Source organism: Tenrec ecaudatus, chromosome 15, assembly GCF_050624435.1.
Source record: "Tenrec ecaudatus isolate mTenEca1 chromosome 15, mTenEca1.hap1, whole genome shotgun sequence".
Classification (NCBI taxonomy): domain Eukaryota; kingdom Metazoa; phylum Chordata; class Mammalia; order Afrosoricida; family Tenrecidae; genus Tenrec; species Tenrec ecaudatus.
Window position 1 is genome coordinate 66,136,627 of NC_134544.1, and position 27,480 is coordinate 66,164,106.

General features: G+C 43.2%; 1 protein-coding gene across 2 annotated transcripts in view; it reads left to right on the forward strand.

The window, feature by feature from the left end:
* MTCL1 (microtubule crosslinking factor 1) overlaps window positions 1-27,008 on the forward strand; it is a 201,181-nt gene extending 174,173 nt beyond the window's left edge. For both annotated transcript variants that reach the window (XM_075532530.1, XM_075532531.1), the window contains 4 exons: window positions 3,945-4,241; window positions 10,139-10,170; window positions 13,533-15,096; window positions 25,849-27,008. In XM_075532530.1, the coding sequence (XP_075388645.1) occupies window positions 3,945-4,241; window positions 10,139-10,170; window positions 13,533-15,096; window positions 25,849-26,058 (2,103 nt within the window). In that variant the 3' untranslated portion in view covers window positions 26,059-27,008. The remainder of the gene's footprint in view (window positions 1-3,944; window positions 4,242-10,138; window positions 10,171-13,532; window positions 15,097-25,848) is intronic.
* The last annotated feature ends 472 nt before the right edge of the window (window positions 27,009-27,480 follow it).

Sequence of the window (27,480 nt, forward strand, 5' to 3'; positions counted from 1 at the left end):
TAGGAAGAATAGGATATAAGTAGTTTTTGAGTGGTGGTGTTAATCAAGGGAAGTCGTCCTGGTAAGTATAGTAATATTTGATGAATTGGACAAGTGGGTTATAAGAGATGTCTTGTTACTCTAAGTTATAAGAGAGTTTACTGTGTGTTACTGGGGTAGGGGGGAACAGGGAGGTGTATTACTGAGGTGGGGGAAGAGTTAATGGTGGTTGGGGTAGGTGAGGGGTTTATTAAGCCATCTACCAGAATCACTTAACAACCCTGTATATTACATAGGGAGAGTACAGCCCTTTTGTTATTGCGTTTGTGGTAAAAGGGATAGTCTGAGTTTCTGCACAAATCAGTACTTTCCACTCTTGAGTGTGGTCCCAGGATGGAAATAGGCTATTGGAGTGGGGGCCAAGGTGGCGGGGAGAGGGAAATTCCAATCAGGAGGTGATCCTGCAAAAGACAGTGAACCCCAGCGTCCACCAGTTGCCTAGAGAGGGGAGGGAGAGCATCTGAGAAACCCAGGAATGCTGGGTTCCCGTTCCTCTGGTAGGAAAGAGTTTCATGGTTTTCTTCCTGAAAGGAAAATGGGAACAAATCTAATATACTCTTGGAGCTGCAAGATCCCTTTAGCATGAGCTGGGTGTTTGTCCAGAGAGCACACTCTTGCATGGAGGGGAGGAGCGGGACTCTGTAAAGGAGTAAAGCGATGCAGTCTCTGTTCTGTTGGCTGCTGCATCCAGGGCTCCCAGAGGTCCACAGTGGTGTGGGGCTGCACTTGGGGGACAGTCTGGCTTGGCATATTCCCTCATGCTGAGAGGTCACAGAATTAGGGGAGAAGGGAAGAGGCTGGCACTCGCCACCTAACTAACCCTGCTATGGTAGGAGAGAGGGGAGAAGGGGCGCCACCATCAACTCCACTATGTTCTCCATAGGCAGAAACCAGAGAGCTAGATCTGAAAAACTTCCGGGGTGAGGGATAGGGGTGATCACAGCATAGCTAGCTCTGCTGCTTTCTCCATTGGTGAAAATCTAAGTGGGAGGTCGGGAAAATTCCAGATTGCTGAGAGTTTAGGTCCCTCTTCTAAATTCCCATAATTGGTCTCCTCACCTGTTGATCTCTTGGATACACCAGAGAAGTTCTACACAGGGGACTCTACATCAGCGCCATCTTCCCAGAAGCCTTTGAAAATCTTTATAGGAACAGAAAAAAATTATCTTTTTCCCATGGAGTGACTGATAGGTTTAAAATGCTGGTCTTCAAGTTAGTAGCCAATCATATAACCCACTAGACCCGCAGGGCTTCATAGCAGAGGGCTAATGCTCTTGAGACTTGATTTACCACCCAAGAAATTACTCAAAATGAGTCAACATTTGATCTAGGCTCTACATAGGCCATGCTTATATCCAATTTGAGGATGAATGTTTAGATTAGGACACAAAGGTACAGTCTAAAAATACGTTCTTTTATATACATAAACTGTTATGCTTCCAAGAGAGTTATAGAATTTCTTGGCACTGTCTCAGCATTTAACTTTTAAAGTTACTCTGCCACTCTTCAGGTCAAGTTAAAATGTTACTGTAGTCATTCAGATAATTTATTTCGTAAAAGGGCAATCTACCCAAGAGATGGTATGATAATGCTGTCTTAATAGCAAAGATCTTCCTAAGGATGCTCTGGTACAGCTTCCTCAGGCCTTCACCATGTTTTCTTGGAAATACTAGGAAAAAGAACAACAAGGAAAAATGCAGAGTGAAATTCACAGCACAGGTGAAGGAATGGAAAGAGGGCAGCTGCACTGCCTGCCGTATCCCCTCCTGTCACAGCAGCACCTTCCCTATGCTCTATCCTGGCTCCCCTCCTGGAATATGCCCCCCAGGATCTCCGGCCGGCCGGTAACTAGCCAAGGAAGGCTTGGTCTGTGAGCCATGGCCCAAGAGAACAGGGGAGACCCTACAGAAGTAGGTGGTGGTCTCACCAACACATTAGTGAATACTGCTGTGGGGACACAGTCACCCCATTTTACAGATGTGCTGGGATGGAGAGACTTCAGGTTATTCACTCAGCCAACCAAGAAGTCATATAAGCATGATTCTAACTCATGTCTCCCTGACTCACATTAGCCCTATTTTCCCCCATAACTGCTTAGTAAAAAACAAACAAACAAATATTTTTTTCCAGTCATGTTGCGTCTTCTAACTCCCTTTTCAGCTACATTTTAAACGTCTCAAGCAAAATACATCTTGTTTTTCACACTAAACCATCACAGCCCCATTGATGTCTCAAGTTATGTGTGGGACCTGTTCCAGGTGATTTGTGTGGAGTTAGGAATGTCCTCACACCTTTGCTGTCACGGGTGACAGTCCACTGAGTGTGCATTAAGTTTGGAAGGCAATTCCAAAAGTTAACTCTAAACAAGTCATTGAACAATAACTCACTCCCATGCTGACTCATAGCAACCCTGTGGGTTTCCAAGATTGTAATTGTTTATGGATCTAGCCCAGTTTTACCCCGAGAAGCTGCTGGTGGTTTCTAACTGCCAACCATGTGGATCACAGCCCAACATGTAACCAATTCAATATCAGGGCTCCTAGTTATTTAACCATATCATATTTAAAAATAAGTACAGTTATTTCTCAGTTGTAGAACTCAATTCATTCCCAAATTCATGACAGAACACCAAAAAGTTATAGAACTGGACAAATTTTTCCCTTTAGGTAATAATGGAAAAACAAATAACTGGTTCTTAAGCCCAAAAATTACACTTAAAAATTCATTTTTCCAGGACTTTCAATCACTTATGGAGGTTTTGCCTTCTTGCATATCACTATCTCGCTATCACCATTGAGTTGGTCCTGATTTATCCAAATTAACAGTAACTTTTAACAAATTAACAGTAACTTTTCAATGTCTTGGTTTTGTGGGTAACAGTTTTACCTTTCACTACCTCAGTCACTTTCGTCACATTTTTTTCAAATTATTGATATTGTTGAGTTAGCCATGTTGTATTCAGCTACCACATCAGACAGATGGCGACTTCACAATGATTTCCTTAACTCTCTCGTGGTTCTCACAGTTTTCCTCTCAGGTTTACTGCTGCTACATTAACTCTCTTTGGAGCCAGGGTTTCGATATGTTATGCAAATAAAGCACAATAAATAGCGCAATGACAAATGTTTTAGCACAAGCATGATATGTTGGCTGAGGGAGAGTGACACCTGGACTGAATTGTCACCCCTTTGTGTCGAAGGTGAGACACAATGCATGACTCACTCTCAGCTTGTACACGTTTTTTTAAAGTTGGATTTTCTGTTCAATTATCCAGCAAAGTTATGAACACTGAGCAGATTTTTCTCCAGTTTTGCTAAATAAGTAGTGAAAATTTCAAGCTGGGAGCTGTTGGACAAGTGCTATAAATATGTAGTTCCCATGACCATGGCACTCAAAGCTATATAACACATGTATTCTAGTCTAAACAAGCTGAGTCCACTTGTGCTAGATAATAAAGATTTTCCATTTGCAGATAAATTTTCTAACAGGTAAGACTGTGGGGTTAAAAAAATTTTTTAAGCATTTGTAACTGCTACCAAGAGGTTGATTGTAACAACCTCTCCTACCAAACTAGAGGTTGGTGGTTCTAACCCACCCAGCAGCAATACAGAAGAAAGGCCTGGCTACCTGCTTCTGTAAGGACTCCAGTCAAGAAAACATTATGGAGCAGTTCCACTCTGTAGCATGTGTGGCCAACATTCATTGGAATTGACTCAAGAACAAAAGATATGTGGTATATGGTATGATGTGTTATATTATGTATTACCTTTCAAAGTTAAGGTCAGTCTCTCAAGGTCTTTCAAGGTTTTCCTTACATAATTTCAAATTGTGGAGAAAATATGGCCTTAGGGAGAGCAACAGAGAAAAATATGAGGATGATTAATTTCCCTTTTACTACTTTCAAGTTGCAGAAAGAAAACAGTCCCCGGAAAGGTGGCAGTTTCCTCTGTGACCAGAAAGAAGGCAGCCCTTGCCCCTTCCCCGACCCAGGAGGCCTCTGTGTCCCTCGAACCAAGGGCATGTGGCCCTGTACCGATGTGGAATCCATCCCCTTTGAAGAGCAGCCATTGTCCAAGTTGAAGAAGTCGGACAGGTGCTCAGCCAGTGAGAACCTCTATCTGGATGCTCTGTCACCAGATGAGGAGCCCGAGGAGCTTCTGCCCCGAAGACTGGACCGAGAGTTCAGGAACCGCCTACCTGAGGTCAGCATGGCTACTCCAGTCTCATTGTTTCTTGCAACAAGAAGTTGTGCTGAAACCCAAAATGCTAGGTCAGGCTCCCTCTCTGGCTTCCAGGTATCCCAACCTCTCAATTTAGTAAAAGTGAAATCTTCTTACTGGTAGGATTTTGCATGTGGCCTTAATTGTGAACTCCTGTGTGTTCTGTGATGTTTGATTTTGTTCCTTTTTTCCATTCTGGTTTAGAAATATGGGGGTTATGCCTTGTTTAGAAGGAAGGGTGTCACAAATGACTGTGTCCAACAAAACATATAAGTATATTATTTGGGGATGTGTATGTTTTCCACTTTTCTTAAAATCATAATAGCCTTCTAAATATAAAAAGTGAGCAATATATATATATGAAATATTTCATATATATATATATGAAATAACCCAACAGCTTGAAGAAGCAAATTTTACTAAACAATTACATATTATAAATACACTGATATGATTAGGTTCCAAAGACCAGATTGTTATTCAAACCTTGACATTATGTGAAAATGGAAGGTTTTTAATTTAGGCTTATTTTTCAGACTGTGTGATGAGTTTTTTAAATGCATAATATGATCATATAAATAACAATAGCTAAGATTTAATGATATGCACTTTACTGTGATGGGTCCACTTATGGAGTATCATTCTGTAGAGAAGGAGACTTAGAGCAGACAGACTGGATAAAACTTGGCTGTGTGAATGGAGGGCCTTCTTTCTATATTGCATCAGGGCTTCCTTTACAGAGTCATCTCCACTTCCACCCTTGTAAGCTCTGCATGCATGATCCAGCACTTGCTCTGTGCTTTGGGTCTGATGAAACATAAACGTTTCTTGTGAGGATGCTGGGTGCCTGATTGTAGACCTCAAGTGACAAGGAAGCTGAGAATCCAGAACAGACATCCACTGGCCACCAAGACAGTAGACCACATGCAACCAATGGAAACAGGGCTCCTGCAGGCAGGAGGGAATGGAAGACATGGGCTGGGGGTGAGGGAGGGGAACAGGTTGGCCCAGCTTTTATGGAGAGGAGGCCCCACAGTTATTGTGGCCATGCCCAACACCTTCTTAATGCATAAAATAGATTTTCTTTTTAAACTATGGCCCTCAATGGAAAATGTCAGATAAAAAGAGAAACGCAAGGAATATGAACGCTTACCCAAAACACCACCAAACAAACAAAAACAAACTTACTTCCATCGAGTTGATTCTGATTTATAGTGATCATACAGGATAGGGTAGAACTTCCCCCTGTAGTTTCTGAGATTGTAACTATATGGGAGTAGAAAGTCTCATCTTTCTACCGTGGGGTGGCTGGTAGTTTGAAACTTCTGACATTGAGGGTAGCAGCCCAACTAACACATAACCACTATACTACCAGCCACTCTTTAAAAGCACCACAGGCATATCATATTTATGCGAATACAAATAGTTCAAACAATTAGAGATGTTACATAAGTGTTATTATCAAATGTGAGCTAAGCTATATGCTGTAATATCCTCAGCTTTTTGTTAGGGTTTTTTTTTCTGGTTATTCCCTTTTCAAACCAGGTTTTTATAGTTATTATATCTGTGACTTGATCTCCCAAACACTGAACAGAATTAGAAGAGTTTATTTCAAATAGTTTGTTGTTGAAATATGTAGGTAGTCACAGATTATATGTGACTGTCCGCAGCATAAGTATTAGGTTGAATTTATGCTGTCATCAGTAGTTCCTTATTTTCTATCTTTGGGCAATTCCATATAGTTCAGTGGGATAGCCTAGGGAAAGTAGGAACAGGTAAAGAGACAAGTAGAAGCATGGACTTCGTACTTGTACTTCATGGCAGAGATAGTTGGCATGCACACATTGATAGTTAGGTTTATTGTGCCAACTGGGCCTCCATAGGAACATGTGGGCAGAATTTAAACAGGTCGCAGCTTGATTGGAGGATGACTGAGATAAATATTTTCTTTTTTTTTTCTTTTTCTTTTTTTTTTATTAAAAAACATTTTATTAGGGGCTCATACAACTCTTATCACAATCCATACATATACATACATCAATTGTATAAAACACATCGAGATAAATATTTTCTATGACTGGCATCCCTGCTCTCTTCCTCCCTGGTGCTCAGACCAGCATTATGATGTTTGAGCTAGTTCTTTGCCTCAACTGTGTGCTGCACTACCTGTGGGCCGAGTCAACCTGTGGATCATGTCACTCAAGTTTGAGACTCCGTTGAGAACTGCTTTGCCACACAGCTGGTGCATATATCACCTGAGCTCAAGGATGGTGCATTGTGTCGCAATAAATACATCACTTGAATTCAAGATCCCTTCCGGGCCTTCTTCACTAAGCTGGCACTACTGACTGTTGCTGCCCCACCCTGCTGTCTTCTGCCTTTGTCTGTTTTGCCTGGAGACAGACTCCCCTTTCTGCTTCCTGGACCAGCAGCCCAATTGAGTTGAAGGACCTTCAGTATATTAACTGTTTCATAAAAGTGAGTTGAACTGAGCTCTCTGTACTGCTGTGTAGACTAATTAGTCCTTACATTCCTTCTTGCTGTATGTGTTAATCTGGGTAGTCTAGAGAAGCAAATTCATAGAACAGACACTCATGTGTATAAGAAAGAGCTTTATATACAAGAGCAATTGAATATTGAGAAAATATCCCAGCCCAGTCCAGATCAAGTCCATAAGTCTGATATTAGCCTATATGTCTGATACCAAACTATAAATTCATCTTCAGAATCACGCAACACATGCAATGATGCCAAATGCAGGATGTTCACAGGTCAGTGGGTGGACAGTCTTGTGGATCCAATGGCAATAGAACCATCTCATGGCTGGCAGGGGTCTCTGCATGGCTACTTCAGCTCCAGGGCTCTAGTGTAGCTCCATATGTCTTCTCAACAGGAATGTCTCGCAGGTAGTTGTGATTGTCCAGCTTCCAGGAGCTATTTTTCTCCGTGGTGCCTCCAAATCATATCATCAAGCTGTGACCTGATTGACAGGCTAGATGCGACCCCTTCGCTTTTAAGTCCCAAAAATGACAACAGATTATGTAACTACCACATTGTATAAACCTTTTATATACTCACTAAATGGAAGTATGCCCCTTACTCTATGTACTATCCCCCGAAATATATTTGTGTTACTAACAAAGGCTTTTTTTGGGTGTTTGCTGCTTCCTCAAGAACATGTCACCAAAGACTTTTTTCTCAGTTGACTTTGTTCCCTGCCAACCTAACTGCCATTTATTTGTTTTGTTTTTGAATTCATAGAGATAGATTTACTAAACCTTAAAAAGGACAAAGACAAACATCTAGATGAAGGAGACCAGGATAGTGTTCTGTGTGTGTGTAAAAATATATATATTCAAACATTTACCAGTTCAGTAATCTCTTTACATGTACTTAGGTGATATTGAGTACATTTATCATGTTGTGCAGCTACCACCAATATCCTTTCCCCACCTATTCTACCTCCTTAAAGTGAACTCGATGCCCACTAAGTAGTGGCTCTCCCTGCTGCCCCTGGTAACTACAAATAAGCCTGGTCGCTGTACATTTGCCTTTTCCCATAGGTAAGATCATTACAAAATTTGTCCATTTGTGGCCGATTTATTTCCTTGGTTGTAATGTGCTCCTTGTAGCAGCAGTCAAGAAATGAGACAACATATTACATTAGGTGAGTCTGCTGCACAAGACAAGGCCTCCTTAAAGTACTGAAGAGCTAGGGTGTCACTTTGAGAACAACAAATCTGTGTTGGAAGCAGTACAGCTGCAGTGCTCCGTAGAAGCAAGAATGGCGAGAGTTTGCTAGCACATTTTGTACATATTATCAAACGATAAGGACACTGCTTAGTACAATGGAGCAGCAGTGAAAAGGAAGACCTCCAAAGAGATGGATTGACACAATGGCTGCTGCAACGGGCTCAAACACAGCACAGTTGTGAGGCTAGAGCCCAACCCAGCAATGTTATTTTCCTGTTGTGCATGGAATCATTATGAGTCGGAACCAAATCATCGGCCCCTAACAAAAGCAGCATTTTCAAGGCTCATCCTCACTGTAGCATCCATCAGGACTACATTTCTGTTGAGGGCTGAGTAATAACCTGCTGTATACACATACCACATTTTGTATATCTGTTCAACCGTTAGTGGACATTTCAATTGTTTCCATATTTGGGCTGGTAGGCCTAGTGCTCCAGTGAACACTGGCATTCTGTTGTTTGCATTCCTGCTCTCAGTTCATTTAGGTAGATACTCAGGATTGGGATTGCCTTTCATGAATGTGGGTAGATACTCAAGGTATGCAATTTTATGTTCAGATTGTTGAGGAGCCACTAGCTGGTTTCCATAGTGGCTAGACCACATTACATTTCAACCAGCAATCAATAAGTGTTCCAACTTCTTCTTATGTTCATCAACACCGCTTCTTTTCCCCCTTTTTGATTTTGTTTTTTAATCTTTCTAGTGGAAGTGAGATGATGTTTAATAGAACTCCTGGTGGATTAGTGGTTATGGGTTGGGCTGCTCTCCACAAGGTTGGCAGTTCAAAACCACCAACTGCTCAGAGGTAAAAAGATGAGGCTTTCTACTCTCATAAAGAATTACTGTCTTAGAAACCCACAGGGGCAGTTTAACCCTATCCTATAGGGTCACTATGAGTTAGAAATGACTTGATGGTGGTAAGGAATGGATAATAATACTCCGCATCTTTCCAGGTACATTTTTGAAAAGGGTATGGAAACTGATAAAAATAAGAGAGTCTGCAGAAAAGAAGACCTTTGATAAGATGAATTCACAAAGTGACTGCAACATGGTGCTCAAATCCGATAACAAACGGATGGTGTAAGACCAGTCAGCATTTCGTTCTGTTGGAGTCAAAACCAAGTCAATGACGACTATTCACTAACATATTATCTTTGGTGACATTTTTATTTAAGTCTTTTGCCAGTTTTTCCATTGGATTGTTTGTCTTATTGTTGCTGTAGGATTTCTCTAAATGTTCTGGATATTAAAGCCTTCTCAGATAGATAGTTCCCAAAATTTTCCTCCTAATCTGGAAGTTATCTCAATACTTTATTGATAAAGCCTGTTAGTGAAGGTGAACAGAAGTGTGTAATTTTGATGAGGCCCCAATATTTATTTTATCCTTTGCTGTTCCTGCTTTTGGTGTCATATCTGATAATCCATCGCTAAAAACTAGACTCTGTAGTAATACCCTTATGTTTTCTTCTTAGAGTTTCATGGATTCTCACATGTAGCTCCTTGATCCATTTGGAATTAGTGTTTTTAAATGAGGAGACCCTCACTCATTCTTTTGCATATGGACCTGCTACCCTTCTTCTTTAAGAGGAAACCACTGAAAATTCACCTCTGTGTCTATATAGAAATGTTGGCTCAAGTCTAAGGTTGTCCCACTAATTTCTATAGCAAACTTCAGATCAAGGAACTCCCACCTGCTTCATCTCTCCTTCCCCCTCTTACTGACAAACACACTCATAAGTACTTTACACTGACACTCACACAGGTAACTAAAAAATCTGGCTTTGGAATTAATCATAAATAAGTTCTTTGAAGAAGCATAAAGGATCCAACTTCCTGTATATTTATACAGAAAGTTTGTAGCCGGTTCTTCTCAGTCATTTAGGCACCTCCCTTGACTACTGACGCTACAATCCTCATCTGGCTGTGGATTTGTGAGTTTATTATTGTACATACTTCAAAAGACTCAGAAACAGTAGCATGCTTGACAAAAACTTTGCCTCAATGAAAAATAATTTAGATGGTATTGTTGTATGAGAGCAGAGCAGAACAAAAAAGGTAACACAAGGTTCCAGGGTGATGGAAACCAGTTGATTCAACTGTTAAACTTACTTATTGCTTCATTACAGGAAGAAGAAAATCACAAAGGAAATCTTCAAAGGTATGTGATATTTATAAAAACAGTAATAGACTACTGAAGTTAAAATAATAGTTTTAAAATTCCATCTTATTGATGCAATCAACTGTAACAACTTAAAATGACTTAAAATAAGAGTTGTGAATTTCTAATTGCTTGATATTAGTAATCTCAAAAATATGGTCTTGATTATTAACAAAATAGACCCAGTGTACCAGCTTGTGAGATATTTTAGCCTCTGATGAATACCTTACAGGCTTAGTTATGTGTACATACAAAAAATGACTTTTACTATTTGTCTTTTTAAGAGTCCACACACACCTCTATCTTCTATACTATGAGACACTTCATATATTGTATATTTGAAAGGTATCTTAGGGGAAAATTCATTTTAAAAATTCCTGGTAGTAACCTTTGAAGAGACAAAAAATAAATGATGTAGCTAATGTTAATTATATACCCATGTCCCCCCATCATTCTAATATTTTCTAGTTCTATTGATGTGTATGTACCATTTCTACTACCTGAAATGTCCGCTCTGGGCATTTTTCCATTTTCATATATCCTCATCATTGGTTTCCTTGTGGATTACCTTATGGCCTGGATCATTTCCATTTTGTGCTCTATCATATTCATCCAGCAGCTGCACTGGTAGATCACCCTTGCACCCCTGAAGCCTCTGTTTTCTCTGGCAGCTCTCAGGCAGTACAGTATGGTCCTTATGCTTTAAGGCTCTGCACATATGCCTCTTGGGTCAAACAAGTTCTACCTCACACTGGAGTAAGTTACTGAATTTCTTTGCACTTTAGTTTCCACATATGGAAACACGAGATACTTGAATCTTTTGCTAACATAAAATGAGTTAAGGCACATGAGATAATTAAAGCAGTACTTGATACAGACCAATCATTCAGCAAACATACTAGTACACCTCTCCCTTCAACCCTGCATTTCCTTATTTGCATAGCTGTCTCCATGTCAATGTCTCAAGTGAGGGCGTATCTTAAAACACACACGCATAAAGAGCGTTGTCATCGATGCATTTGTGACGCATGAGGCCCATGCGTGTCACGGTAGAGCTGTATTTATCGGTGTCAGTGACTGACTGTCCAGAAGTAGCCCCCAAGACTGCAGCGCGCCTCTAGGGAAACTCAAATCGCCAACCTTCAGTGAGTAGCCGAGTGCATTAACCATGTTCATCTCTCAGGGGCTTCCAAGACCTCTATGCTCCCTCTTCACGGCGTCTGCCTTTGCATTTTTCCTTCTGGTCATTGCAAAACGAATCCATACTTCTAAAATCCAAACAGGATTAAAATGTCCAAAGTAGATAGATGAGGGGGTACTCTCTCAATGCCCCAGTCCCCACTCCCTCCTGACAGTTTGGTGCAGATCCTCCAGACTTTTTTCTCTGTAATTGCAAGTGATTGCATATTTTCCAAATAGATCCTATGTCTTTGTAGTTGCTGTTTTTCTTTGCTTTGGTTTGGCCACGGCTAAGGTAGATGCTGCTGTCCCTCAAGTCCTGTGGGCAAAAATGCGGTTTAATGAGCTCGTTCTGAATAAATGTAGGAAAGACCAGAGTTTAAGGGTCTGTAGAGCACTTACAGACTCTCCGTGAGCAGTGTTCTGGAAACATACCATTATTGGGGATTCTTTTGCTCGAGGCAAGAAGAGGTCAAACCTGCCTGCGGAAACTTGGAGACTTCACAACAAATCTAGCTATTCTTTCTTTCGCGTCCCTGAGCTTGTGCTTGTACATCTCCAGAAAACCAACCCAGAAACCGCTGACGTTGCACGGAGGGAGAAATAACAGAGTGTGCCGCCTAACACTGCCATTTTATCCTGCCGTTTTACCCCAGGCCATGTGTTTGCCAGCCTACCTTATCCCCTAGCCATGTTGAAACATTTGCTGCCTCTAGGCAACCCGTTTTATTGATTAGTCCCCTCCAAACCAAACTCGCTGCCATTAAGTCAATGCTGACTCATAGTGACCCTCTCCCCACCCCAGGGCTTCTAGTACATGATGTGCTCTCAGCAGCATCTTAATCTGGCCTCACTTTGTTTGTGGGGTTTGTGAAGCCTGGGGCCTCCTAGCAGGCTTGGGTTGGTGTGTGTTCCTGGGTATGTAAACCTCTGTTGGGATCAAGGGAATATGAATATATCCTGTGAGAGAATGACCCAGTGACCAGGATCTCCCAGCAGAAGCGATTCAGCCCATAAAGGTTCTATTGCCTGACTCGGGAGCCCCAGGCGGAGTCAGCCCCCAGACTTCCTCCTAGGCCCCCTCTTTGCCCTGGGTAGATTGGCAAGTGGCCCAAACACTCTTGTAACCTCGTCATCTCTGAGTGTTCAGTACCTCATAGTGCCTGCTGGGTGCAGAGAGAGCAGTCAGGAAATTCATGTCAAATTGAAATACATAGAATGAAAGTGCTGGAATGATGAGGAATTTACATCCAAAGAGAGTAGGTAGCCACTTACCAAAACTAGCTGTTCTTTTAGCTCACGTATCTTCACCATCCTATGGGGTTCGTTTATGTGGGGCAGTTTTCCCTCCTCTCTAGGAATAAAAGAGGAGGAAGAACAAAACGAAGGCCTGACGATACTGAAGGGAGCAGAAAAGGAAGGGAAGTGTTTAGCCCCTCTGGTGTATTGGGAAAGGGCAGGTAGATTTTTTATTATTTTAATAAGAGTGGAAGTCATTTTCCAATTTTTTTAATTTTGAAATTTCCAATCTGATTTGGAAATCGCTTTTCCAGTCTATGTTTCCCCTTCCCTCCCTTTATCCCCATCTTTCATTTGTTCCTCAGAGACTGCTAGGACTTAAGCCAAAAGAAGATAGTGCTAGAGGTGAAACAGTCTTCAGATTGTAGTTAGAGAGTTGAGATGTCCATTTGGAGTGTGAGCAGCTGACCAGTGCCTGGAACTCACAGGTTCGTGGCTATGGTAGCCGTGACCCTCTCCTCAGCTACCAGGGAGCCCAGGCCACTGCCCAAACGCAGAGCTTTCCTCTTCCTGGGGATACTAGCCGGCTAAGCATGAAGCTATGCCCAGGATGGGTAGAAGATTGGTCTGTGACTGCTCTCAGCCCCCTCTACTTGTTGCTTCAGTACTTGAGAGTCTATTATGTTAAAATCTGACCAACACCAGGCTCCAGAACAATTTTGGGCCACAAAAGTCTGTACACATCTGTTGGTCAACTCATGAGTAGACAGCAGTGTTTACAGGAGCCAGAAAATCGTGTGTCAGACTGACTCCCAAACACACTGCAATTCGCTGGTGCACTGCTTGTGGTGAGAACACAACTGTGTGTCTTCTTGAGTGCCAGGGCGCAGAGGGAGGACCAGGAACCCTGCCGGTTGCTCAGACCGTTTCTCCTCTTTCCGCAGGGCAGTGTCCGTGACCTCCATGTCTGAGTTCCAGCGCCTGATGGACATCTCTCCCTTCCTGCCTGACCAGGACCTGCCTTCCATGAGCAACAAAGATGACACCACCCCTCCCCTGTCGCCTGATGATCTGAAGTACATTGAGGAGTTTAACAACAAGGCCTGGGAGTGCAGCTACCGCAGGGACCACGATAGAGCAGGTCTGGGGAGGCCTCAAGAGTCTTGGACAGACAGGACCGAGGTGGGGCAAGACGGGCCTGATGCTGCAGCAGACCCGTTCCCTGACTCTTCGTGGTACCTCACCACAAGTGTCACCATGACCACAGACACTATGACTCACCCTGAGTACTGTCAGAAACAGCCGCTTCGCAGTCATGTGGTAGCCGAGAGGTCGGGTGTTCGCGTGCTCCACAGCCCGCCTGCCTTGCACAGATTCGAGGGTGGGGTCACGGCCCCGGGCAGCGAGGAGCAGAGCCCAGGAGAACCTGAGTTGCCATTTTCCACCAGCAGAGCCAGAGCAGGAGTGGGGGAAGCCAAAGGAGGCCCAGCAGAGCATGTATTTGGCAAGTGGCCTTGTGACTTCCCCCGACAGCCTCGGGACTATGGGGATGGCAGACTCTGTTCTCTGGAGGGCTCCCTCTGCCCCTCCCTGGGGTTTCCCTCTCCACTGCACAGCCTGGAGATGTCCAAGAACATGAGCGATGACATGAAGGAAGTGGCCTTCTCTGTCAGGAGTGTCATGTGCCCTGCAGAGCCTCAGGTCAAGGACACTGCCTGCCAGACCAATGGGTCCCGGACAGCCGGGACACAGACCATCCAGACCCTCAGCATTGGCCTACAGACTGAAGCCCTGCGTGGGGGTCTAACCAGCAGTCCCCACAAGTGTCTCACACCCAAGGCTGGGGGTGGCACCACCCCTGTTTCCTCGCCTTCCAGAAGTCTTCGGAGCAGGCAGGTGGCCCCTGCCATCGAGAAGGTACAGGCCAAGTTTGAGCGCACATGCTGCTCCCCTAAGTACGGCTCCCCCAAACTGCAAAGGAAATCACTTGCAAAAGCCGACCAGCCAAATAACAGGACCTCAGCAGGAACACCCCAAAAGGGCTACAGCGAGTCAGCCTGGGCACGCTCCACCACCACAAGGGAGAGCCCCGTGCACACAACCATCAATGATGGCCTCTCCAGCCTCTTCAACATCATTGACCACAGCCCCCTGTCACAGGACCTTTTCCAGAAAGGAGCTCGAGTCGGGAACCAGTCTCGCTCAGTGGAACCCCGACCAGAGCTGGGCCAGGAGACAGGCACCAGCTCCCGGGGGCGGTCACCCAGCCCTCTCGGAGTTGGAGTGGAGACATTCAGGGAGGAAGGGGGAGAGGGTACACCAATGAGGCAGGACCTGTCTGCACCCCCTGGTCACACACTCACAGAAAACACCGCTCGAATCCTCAACAGGAAGCTGCTGGAGCATGCCTTGAAGGAAGAGAGGAGGCAGGCTGCCCACAGTCCCCCGAATGTGAGCAGCGATGGCCACCCAGGGGAGATGAGCAAAGCTGACCCAGGGTCCATGGAGGTAATAAGGGCTGAGTGTTCTCCCTCTCACCCTGCTGACTTGTCACTTAACTAGGGCCATGTTTGGACCTAAGTCATACGAGCGCATTCACAGTCCATAGTTGTGAGCTGTGAAGTGTTGGGTTTATGGGAGAATGCAACAAGCTGCACAAAATAACTCTGAGCTGCTCTTCAAAGAATGTGTCATTGTCTTGTCTGCAGAGAATCACAGAGGATGGGGTTTGACTCAGGTCAACATTCACAGGATGGATGCTGTGTTTTATCTGGACTTGCCCTCTCTCTGTATGAATGTGTGTGTGTGTGTGTGTGTCTGTGTGTGTGAAAGTGTGTCAGAACTGCCTTTCCCGAATGTTCCAGGCCTTACTAGCTGGCAGAAAGTGAGATGAGCTGGAGAAGGTTTGGACAGTTTGGAAACGGACACATCTCTCATCGGGAAGAACAACGCGGCAGCCTATCCCGTCAAAGATCACTTGGCCATTTTGTGTCTGCAAATCCCCCTAGCAATAAACAGATGAGTCAAGTGGACTAAGTCCAAAATGCGGCTTTAATATAGCATAATTATTATTAACCCCTCTGCATCATTAAGGCTGTTGGCTCCCATAAACACAGTCTCATAACCTTAAGGAGCAATTCTACTGTATTGTATGGAGTCACTATCAGAATCAAGACAGTGGCAATGGGTTTTTTTAGTGGGTTAGCATGATTTACAAATCAAGTGATTTGGCCTTTTGTTTTAATATATATCCACATGAATGGGGAGACTTCAAAAAATTTGTGGAAGAATGGAATTGAAAGATGCTAAAACTTTTCCACAGACTTCTTGAAGACCCCTTGTCTGTGGGACGTTTTTTGTTTTTTTTAATTCCCGCTTGAATGCTGATGGTGAAAGCCACGAGGACCAGTCTCACATTCCTACCACATGGTGCTGGTGCTGGTGCCAGTGAGCCCGTGCAAATCATAGCAACCCTATGTACAACTGCAGGAAACACTGGCTGGCCCTGCACCATCGCACAGGAGTGTTTGAGCCCTTTGTAGCAAACGCTGTGCCAAGCTCTTTTGCCCAGTGCCTTCCTCTTGCTCGCCGCCCCTCTGTTTTACCAAGGGTGATGGCCGTCTCCAGGGACTGGTCTCTCCTGACATGTCCAAAGTGTGTAAGATGAACTCTCACCAGCCTGGCCTCTAAGGAGCACTGTGGCTGTCCTTCTTCCAAGCAGATCTGTCTGTTCTTTGGGCAGTCTGGCATTTTAAATGTTCTTCTCCAGCACCACAACTCAAATGCGTCAGTTCTTCTGCAGTCTTCCTCATTCACTGTCCAACTTTGCAAGCATATTAGATGATTGAAAGCACCATGGCTTGCCTCAGATGCACTTTGGTCCTCAAAGGAACCTCCTTGCTTTCCAGCACTCTAAAGAGGACGTGTGCATCAGATTTAACCAATGCAATGTTGTCTGAGCTCTTGCCTGCTGTTTCCATGAACATTGATTGTGAATCCAAGCAAGACAAAATCCTTGACTACTTCAATCTTTTCTTCATTTAGCATCATGTTACCTATTAGTCCAGTCGTAAGGATTTTTGTGGGTTTTGCACAGAATTATAATCCACACTGAAGGCTATAATCCTGACTTTACAGCAAGCAAAGTGTATCATCTGCTTATTGCAGGTTGTTAGTAAGCCTTCCTCCAGACCTGATACTGCATTGTTCTTTATATAATATAGCTTCTAGAGTTATTTTCTCAGCATAAATATTGAACAAGTATGGTGAGAGAATGCAATCCTGAGGAATGCCTTTCCTGATTTTAAACCATAGAATATTCCCTTGTTCTGTGCACATAATTGCCGTTTGATCCACGCACAATTAGGTGTCCTGGAATCCCCCTTCTTCTCAAGGCTATCCGTAGTTTGTTATGCTTTACCCAGTCAAATGCCTCTGTAGTCAATTAAATACAGGGAAACAACTTTCCGGTATTCTCTGCTTTCAGCCAAGATCCATCTGGCATCAGCAATGTTAGCCCTTGTTCCACATCCTCTTCTGAATACAGCCTGAACCTCTTACAGTGGTTCTCACCCTGTGGGTTGCAACCCCTTTGGGGTTGAACGACCCTTTCACAGGGGTCACCTGATTCATAACAGTAGCAAAATTACAGTTATGAAGTAGCAACAAAAATAACTTGATGGTTGGGGGTGCCACCACAACACGAGGAACTGTGTGAAAGGGTCGCAGCATTGGGAAGGTTGAGAACCACCGTGTCTAGCAGTTCCTTGTCAATGTACTGCTGCAAACCTTAGTGAATGATCTTCAGCAAAATTTTACTTATAGATGATGTTAATGATATTGGTCTATAATCATACCATTGTGTCAGGTCACCTTTTTGGAATGGGTACAAATATGAATTTGAGTTGGTTCCTTAAGTAGCTGTTTTCCAAATTTCCTGACATACATGAGTGAGTACTTCCAGAGCTTCACCGTTTTGTGAAGATAATTTCATTTGGTATTCCAACAATTTCTGGAATCTTGTTTTTGGCCAATTCTTTCATTGCAGCTTGACTTCTTCCTTCAGTACCACTGGTTCTTGCTCATATGCTTCCTCCTGAAATGGTAGAATGTCTACTAGTTCTTTTCGATACAGTGACTCTGCATATTCTTTCCCTCATCGTTGACGCTTCCTCCATCATTCAGTATTTTTCCCATAGAATCTTTCGGTATTGTACCATGAGGCTTGGATTTTTTCTTCAATTCTTTCAGTTTAAGATAAGCCAAGCACGTTCTTTCTTTTTGGTTCTCCCACGCTAGTTCTTTGTACATTTCATTATAACATTTGACTTTCTTCTTGAGCTTTTGTTATTAGTTTTCTGCTCACATCTTTTTTTTTTTGCTTAACAATTCTCGCTGGTATTATTTATTTAATTTGCTTTAAATTCTAGGCATATATTATTTATTTATTTATTTATTTATTGGTTTTAAACGTTTTATTAGGGGCTCATACAACTCTTATCACAGTCCATACATATACATACATCAATTGTATAAAGCACATCTGTACATTCTTTGCCCTAATCATTTTCTTTTCTTTCTTTTTTTTTCCTTTTCTTTTTTTACATTTTATTAGGGACTCATACAACTCTTATCACAATCCATACATATACATACATCAATTGTATAAAGCATATCCATACATTCCCCGCCCCAATCATTCTCAAAGCATTTGCTCTCCACTTAAGCCCTTTGCATCAGGTCCTCTTTTTTTTTTCCCCTCCCTCCCTGCTCCACCCCCCATGTGCCCTTTGTAATTTATACTTCGTTATTTTGTCATATCTTGCTCTATCCTGAGTCTCCCTTCCCCCCTTCTCTGCCGTCCCTCTCCCAGGGAGGAGGTCACATGTGGATCCCTGTAATCAGTTCCCCCTTTCCAACCCATTCACCCCACACTCTCCCAGCATCGCCCCTCACACCCTTGGTCCTGAAGGTATCATCCACCCTGGATTCCCTGTGCCTCCAGCCCTCATATGTACCAGTGTACAACCTCTGCCCTATCCAGCCCTGCAAGGTAGCATTCGGATCATGGTGGTTGGGGAGAGGAAGCATCCAGGATCTGGGGGAAAGCTGTGTTCTTCATCGGTACTACCTCGCACCCTGACTGACTCATCTCCTCTCCTAAACCCCTCTATGAGGGGATCTCCAGTGGCTGACACTTGGGCCTTGGGTCTCCACTCTGCACTTCTCGCTTCATTCAATATGGTGTATATATATATATATATATATATATATATATATATATATATATATATACACATACACATATTCTTTTTTTTTTTTTGCATGATGCCTTATACCTCGTCCCTTGGGCACCTCGTGATCGCACTGGCTGGTGTGCTTCTTCCATGTGGGCTTTTTTGCTTCTGAGCTAGGTGGCCGCTTGTTTATCTTCAAGCCTTTAAGACCCCAGACACTATCTCTTTTGATAGCCGGGCACCATCAGCTTTCTTCACCACATTTGCTTATGCATCCATTTGTCTTCAGCGATCCTATCATGGAGGTGCGCAGCCAATGATATGATGAAATTTTGTTCTTTGATGCCTGGTAACTGATCCCTTCGGGACCACGTGATCAGACAGGCTGGTGTGTTCTTCCATGTGGGCTTTGTTGCTTCTGAGTTAGATGGCCGCTTGTTTATCTTCAAGCCTTTTAAGACCCCAGTCACTATCTCTTTTGATAGCCGGGCACCATCAGCTTTCTTCACCACATTTACTTGTTCACCCGCTTTGGCTTCAGCAGTTGTGTCGGGAGAGTGTCTGCTCACATCTTTGAGTTCATCATTTCTTCCACTTGCCTTAGCTATTCTGTGATTAAGAGCAAGTTTGACTCTCTTCCGACATTCGCACTGACCTTTTCTTTCCTGCCTTTTCAAATAACTTTTGCTTTCATCATGAATGATGTTCTCGAGGTCCACCCACTGCACATCAAGCACATTAGGATTCTCAAAGCTAAATTATTACATGAACAGACAACCTCATCTTCTCAGAAAGTGGCTGGTGATTAGCAGCCCAATTCTTAACCTACTTTCCACCAGGCCCCTGGAAGCAGCCTTCACAACATGCTCTGAGTGAGAGCTACGTGAAGCATTCCTTGTGCAATTCAAAAGGCAAGTCATGATTTGGTCATATTTGGCTTGCCTTTCCCTTAATTGCCTTTCAGCTTTTTCAATTTCCTCCTTTCCAGAATATATTGGCTCAGTTCATGTTTCATACACTGATTCAATTAATATTTCTCTATATAATCAGCTTTCTTGTTTTCGTATTATTTAGAAGAACATTGTAGTGCCCAACTACATTTTAAATGATCTTATGAATTTTTTTCCTATGAATATTTTTATCTCGCCAACACTCCTGGCTATTTTCAATGATTTCTTTGCAATATCTGTTCTCATTGATCCTGCCTGCGGTGATCATCAAGAGCTCCTTTGCCTCACTCATCATCCAGCAAGTCTAGACAAGGTCATAACTAAAAATTAACTTTGATTACTCTATTTAATATCTCCTTGCTACTAGACAACCCTTCAGAAAGCTTCAGCCTTTGTTTCTAAAGTCTCAGTTTAGAAATTGTACCGGGGTTTATTTGTTTGTTTCTTGGTGAGGTGCCTTGCTTCCTAAATTTAAATACTGTTTAATTTTTTCCCTTACATGCTCTACTCAGCATCATTACATCATTTTGTATATCTCTGACCATCCGGCTTGAAACCCAGCACGGTTAAATGTGCGTGCACATGTGTGTGCATGGTACCAGATCGTCCATCCAAAATTCCACCCTGAGAACCCCTTTGGGGAACTGGGCATTTCTGATGTCTTGAGGCACAGTTCTTCATTCTTTGGGTCTTCTATGTGGGTACTTTAAGTGAGACTTTTTAACTTTGTAATCTGTGGCTTCATCCTTACTAGCAACTATACTCACCTCTCCGGATCAGTATTTTTCAAGTGCAGTATCACTACCACTGTCTTTCTATTGCAGTCCGTAATTCTTCTGATTCTGGACTCCTAACAACTTTCTCTCTGAATTTTCTCTAGCTTGCCCAATCCTGCACACTGTTCAACATGCACAAACAAGAATCTTCCTGAAGTACTGGTAGCTCACATCCCTCTCCTGATGCTATGGTTCCCACCCAACCTTATTTTTGTCTGCTATAGACTCCTCCTCCTTCTCAAGGAACTTCCCCAGTCGGTCATATTTCGCTTCCTTTTATCTCAAAATGTACTTATATTTCTTTATATTCATATGTGCTTAATTATTACTGCACTTATTTCAAAGTACTTTTAAGGTATTTTAAAAACTTTTCAGTAAAATAATGTAATTCTGGTTCAGATCCAGAATGTTTCAAAATTGATAAAAAATATATTGTTCAGTCCTTATATCAATTTTTATTTCTTTGATATGGAGAATATGCAAATAAAGTACAGTAAAGTTATACTATAAAGTATCACATCAGAATTCTAAGTCTACTTGAAGAAATTATGTAAATAAAGAGAGAGCAAGTGAGATTTTCTTAAAATTATCGTATACTCATTAAAATTATTTAAGTTACCTTTCTAGAGTGAATAATGATGTATAATGTGCAGGTAATAAAGAAAGTTTAATCTGTAGATTCTGTATTTTGTACAGTGTTATGTACCTGTTCATTAATTAAAAATCGGAAGCAGATATTTAAATAGTTTTTAATATATAAACATGCAAGAAACTGGAAGTTTTCCAATTAGGACCAAGAACTTTTGATTATATCATTGTTGTGAATAATTCTTTCCTTTTTGTTGGCCAAAATATTTTCATGATTATAAATATATGCTAATTATGGTAATATTTTTATTTATGGTGTTATATTACTGCATTTTAAAAGAACAAATATATGAAAATACACCCAAAATGCACCTGAAGCACAGGCTAGCATATCTCATTTTTTTATTGTTACATTGAAAATTTTACAACTTACTCTATACTTCAAAAAAATTACAACATGCATTTGTCCATAATTCTGTTCTTATAAATTTCTATGAAATTCCAGGGAATATATACATGGCTCCTACAAATGACTCATGCACTTCAATATAGACCTTGATAATCTTCCTGGTTAACAAAATTCTTCAAAGCAACTTAGGATTCTTCTGAGCAGGATTTTTCTTGCAGTAGTCTAGGAAACAGAGTACCCCAGGAAAACAGAATGACCTATTTTTCAGGGATCTCATGAAGACCAAAACTCTCCGTCCTCCTTATGTACTTACCTACACATCAGAAAGCCGGGCCTCCCAGCTTGCCTATGACACCACCATGTTCCATCATTCTTCCTTTCACTGTCCAAGTCTTCAAAATACTGTACCTGGGCATTCCTGTGCATCCCTAGTCTCAGCCAGAGAAGTACTGATAGGTGGCTTGAGATATGGTGCTCTATGATAAAGTTGCTTACCTATTTTGTGGAGAACAGTTGTTGCTGGCTGCATGTTTTCAGGTGACAAATGATATCCTCTGCAGGCTCTGTCAACCATCCCTCTGGACCCACAGGTAAGTGTCACCGCTGTGGAAGGGTCTGTGTGTGTGTGTGTGTGTGTGTGTGTGTGTGTGTGTGTGTGTGTGTGTGTGTGTGTGAAAACACCCTGCCCTCCTTGGGTTCTACGGGAATCCGTTGGGATTGGAGCTTAGTCCAAAAGCATCAACTTGACTGTATCTGTGGTATCTATCTATATTGGAAACGAAATATAAATGATTTTTTAGGAACAAAAGTTGCCTTGAATTGCTGCAGTGAAAGCTCCTGGAAGTCTAGATAACACTAAACGAAATGGGTACGTGGCAGAATCGTAGCACTAGGGTATGAGATCCGTGTGAAACTGGGGCGTCCCCCGCCTCTAATCCTCTGTCTAGCATAGGTTTAGGTTTCCTTCTCACTTGGCATGCTTGCTGCCAAGGGAGGTGATTGGCGGGACCATTGACCCATCTTGGACTCAGACCTATGGGAAGCGCTCACTACTCAAGTGGTATTACTCCACCATCACCGGGGTTTTCTCTACTGTTAGGATTTCGCTTGTTCTAAATTCTCCAGTGGATTTATCCCTGGTGTGAAGTAGCATAAGTATGAGACCAATTGGAGACTCATTTGTCACCTTGTACATTATAAAGTAGCTCTGAATTTTCATTCCAGAATAACCAGAACCACGACCACCACTGAGCCTATTTTAATCCCCCACCTACTCTAAGCATTCTCTTACAGGACCTATCTGACCTCAGATATGTAGATACAGGGGGTGATCTGGGCATACTTGCACGAAGAATATGGACAATAGGGAAGAAAGAAATCCGCCTTTCTCACTGCACTCTCCCACTTGTGTTTATGTGACTTTTCCTTGTTTCCCCTTGAAGCGCGAATATTGATTAGGGAATGAAGAGAGCACTTGAACCAAAACCAGTCTCAGGGTAGAAGGGAGATTCAGTGTGGAAATGTGATGCTAGTCTGCCCTTCCGCTGGGGGTGCTTTAGGATGACGAGTGGGGCTTGATGATTGCGACCAAGTCCCGTCATGCCCTGTTTCAGATCTCTTCATTCGCCGATTGACGTTTGAAATGGTGTACTGAAAAAGAAGTGGAGCACAGTGCAAACAATGAAGGCTGGACTGTTCACATGATGTGTGTGTCTCAGATGGGTCCCTCTTGGCTCTGAGCTTTGGGCAGCTGCGAAGACCTTGGCTGTGAGAGAGCCGCGCTAGACTCTCCACGCTGCCTTGCGTGTAGTGCTCTCGTCAGACATTGTGCATGCTGACTATCAGACATTTACTCTGTTCTCCGTGAAAAACAAAACCTTTCCAACCTACTCCCTTTTCTCTCTCTGTCTGTTCTGTCCAGAACCAAACTGTCTTACTAACTGCCCCCTGGGGACTCTAGCCTGCCTGCCTGCTGCTGTAAGTGCGTTCTTTCTTGTTTCCACACTGCCTGGACAAGTCATTTCATAGCCTCGTGGTTGCCGTCTGCTGTTCACAAGCAAAGCAGAGTTACTGAAATAGAAGGCCGCTCCCACACGCTCGCTCGCACACTCACCCGCATTCTGTGTGGCTTAGCACACCGACGGGGGATGACTGGCAAGCCTAAAACTTCCCACTTGCCCCCCACCCCCAGTGTTGCCTGTGGAGTGAGAAGAAAAGTGCTGCGGGTATTGAAGGTTTTACCTGCTGTATCCACTGAAATTGTCTCCCCCCTTGTGAGGGTTTATGGACTATACAGGGCAAGAGTGGTGTCTCAGGCTTGTCCAACAGGTCTATCTCCTGGTTGGCCCTCTCGCTCTTAACCCACCTGTATGCTCTGCAACCAGGTGTACTCTATTTAAGGATACTTTTTCTTTCTTTTGTTTTTCACACCAATACTCATACCTGAAGGAATGAATCCCCATGTATCTTGTCCTTCCAAGGGGTCCCTTGAGGTAACACCGAGTAAGGAATGCATCCTGACATTAGAGGCGTGCAGGAACCCCACAGGGAAAAGACATCACTGGTTTTCTGTGTGCAGTGGTGATGCAGTTTTTATTTTCCTTGTCAGAATCGATAAAGAAATACCAGTGAGCGATGGGGGCGGGGAGCAGTGTCAAGATTTCTAGCAAACAGCCCACTCTGATTCAGAATTAGCAAGGTGGGATCAGTGGGTCGCAGCAATGTTGGCTGAATACACCTATAGCAGAGCCTTTCCAAGAACACACGTGTATCCATAGACTGCTCTTAAAGAATCAGATCAGACATACAAAAAGACTAAACCACAAAAGCAGAGCTTCTCCTCCTGTTGCCTCCTGCAGGTATCAGCACCTGTCCACTTCTGTCAGAAGGTCTGAAAACAGCAGATTTCCCGAGCTCTAGCTCCTTTTGAAGTGAGGGAAGGACGCAGGCATCGCAAGAGTTAGTTTGTAGCTCGGCATTGAGTCGATGTGGCTTGACCTGGAGAGAGCTTGCTTGTCATGGCACCACTGGTGTAAGCACTTTGCTGCACTTCTTCCTCTATAACCTGAAACGTCCACCACCAAAGCAGCCCAGAACCTTAAGAAGTTTCTGCTGATCATACTAAGGAGGCAGGGGGACCGGCTCAAGCCATTGCTCTATGGGTGTGCCTGTGTGTTCCATACTGCCATGGGGCCATGTCCATGGTCCGTTGTGTGTTTCCTCCCACATTATAATATTGCTGAATGACTCACCTGGTCTGTTTCACCGCCCTTCATGCGTCACTGCTGATCTTTTCCATTGCACGTCAGCTCTCTTCAGATTCTCCAATGCAGAATTCACAGGGTGGGTGGGGTGAGATGAAGGGTGTTAATTCTCTCGTCACTTTTCCTCTGCCTTCCATTGCAGTGGCTTTCCATCTTGGCTTCCGGCCATTTGGGCATCACTGGGCAGCACTGGTGTAACTCAGTGCTTTCCTCATGCTTCATATCTGTGTGCCAGCAAGTTCCATGTGTATCTGTGCTTGTTTTCTAACATACAGCTCAGCATTCTTCAAACAAAAAGTACCGCGAACCCTGGAAAATAAACGTGACACGTCAATTGCACTGGGCGGCATGTGTATTGTATTGATCAGTTTGCAGAATGTGTAGGAGGTGTGAAATACAAAATCGAACACGCATACTCCAATTCCACTTTTTAAAATGCTGCTTGAATGAATAATCATTAAAGAACACTAGGCCCAAATTTAAATTTCTGCCTGCATTTTTAACATGTCAGAATCTGTTTACCATACTGACAGTCAGTGTGAGGTAAACAGGAGCATGATTTAGTTTAGGCTGAGTCTCACTGCTCAGACAGCTGGGTGGAATGGACCCAGACAAACTCAGGCAGAAGAAGCCTGACTTTTTAGGAATGTGTCCTATTGACCTCATAAGGTAATTCTAGAAAGCCGAAATCATTGAAGCAGCTCAGTTAGAATATGATGAAGTGGGTTGTGGAGACCAAGCCACGGCTGCTTCCCCCTAACTTATAGATGGTCCCATCCCGTCTGAAGGAGCTATGCATGGAAATCCCTATCACAGTATTGCCATATTTTTATGATAATTTTATGTCACCCTATCATTGTAGCCATTGGCTTGTAGTAGGTTTGCTTGCTTGTCAGTTATTCTTCAGGAGCAGAAGTAATATTCAAAGGTACATTTAACTTTCATCTATTAAAAAATTAGGGGGAGTTAGTACATAGAGACGTTGCTCATCTGAATGATGCTGTCTTTCCTCCCTCCACCCCAACCCCCATCCTGAAGGAACTGCCTTGTTCAGCACTCGCCCCTTCCCTAGAGCCCTGCTTCTCCAGGCCTGAGAGACCAGCAAATCGTCGCCCGCCATCCCGTTGGGCTCCACAATTCCCCACTGCCTCAATACCTCAGGCCTCTGGAGAGCTGCTGCCCGTGGAGGACCAGTGTGACACGGAGCCATCAGTGGAGAAGCCGCACCCAAGATGCAAGCATGCATGAATTATCACAGCATAATTCACTGTAATCTGCAAAACCACCTTACCGTCATGAACCAACCTCTGCCCAGACGGAGAGAGCTTGATTTCCCAAGGTCAAATAATGTTTTCTAAAAACACACAGATACTGAATGTTCAACCTGTGAAACTGCAATGTTTCTAGAATGAAACAGTAAATGTGCCTGTAATAACTTAATTTTTTTCATAGCTCAGAAAACTATTTTTGTCTGCATCTTTTTTACACACAATATATGAAACAAAAGGTGAGTATGATACAAAATTTAACAACAAACGTTTTAAAAGTGTACATTTTAAGAGATCTTGAATGCCCTCACTTTCAGTAACTGCTGCCTTTCTGTTATATTCCCACTGTTCGGCTTTGGTTTGGTTCACTTCCATGTTGAATTAGAGCATTGTAAGTTAATTTATTTTGTCAGTGTTATTATTTAAGAATTTTTGAAATGCTTCTGACTGAATCTGAACTTTGTAATGAAAAAGCCGTGAAGACAATAGACAAGGCCAGTATCTATATAAACTCGAGGGGATACAAGTCAGTGTGTTGGGAAGGTACCGAGTCCTCAGAGGCGTGCACAGAGCCACTGTGCAGTCCACATCTTCTCCTTGCCTTGCATGTCTTGGGTCCCCAGCACTGAGTGCATGTACATAATGCTGCTGATTCTCACTATCGCCTCCATGTGCGTCTACGTGTTTCACTATACTACATTGTGGATTTCTTTGTACTGTACTTTTATTGTCATTCCTCTTGCATTGATGACACAACAGTAACGTTTAAAATTATTGTTAAAAAGATTAACAGGCAATGTGCATTGTTCATTCAGTTTTCTTGTTTAAGGAGAAATCTTTCAAGAAAACGTAAAGAAGCCAAATTGACACAATTCATGATGGCTCTGAGTCTGTGTGAGACCACAAGGAAGTGAAAATAAAGATTTTACGATGGCAGTCTCTTCTCTGATCGCACGTGTCCCATGATTTCTGTCTATTTCCAGGGTCTCAAACTGAAAGCTTTCTGTGGCTAGGGAGACGGAGCCCTGGTAGTACAGTGGTTGTCTTGGTTGTCTTGGGTTGTCTTGTACATCATCAGCCACTCTGCAGGAGGCAGACGGGGCTTTCCAACTCCCGTGAAGAGTGACAGTCTTGGAAACCCACAGGGACAGTGATGCTATATTCAGAGGGTAACTATGAGTCAGAATTGACGTGATGGCATTGAGTTTTTGGTTTGGGAGGGAACACAGAAAAGAGGAGGTCCTATACAAAGGCAGTGGTTGATAAAAGATCTAAGGTGGAAGGTACCCTAAGTACATGATCAACTGCATTCTGTAAGAAAGTCCTGGGATTAGAGAAGGGTTCGTATCAAAGCAGTCAAACCGTGGGTGAGGCATGTGTGAGGAAACAAGGTCTCTGCAAG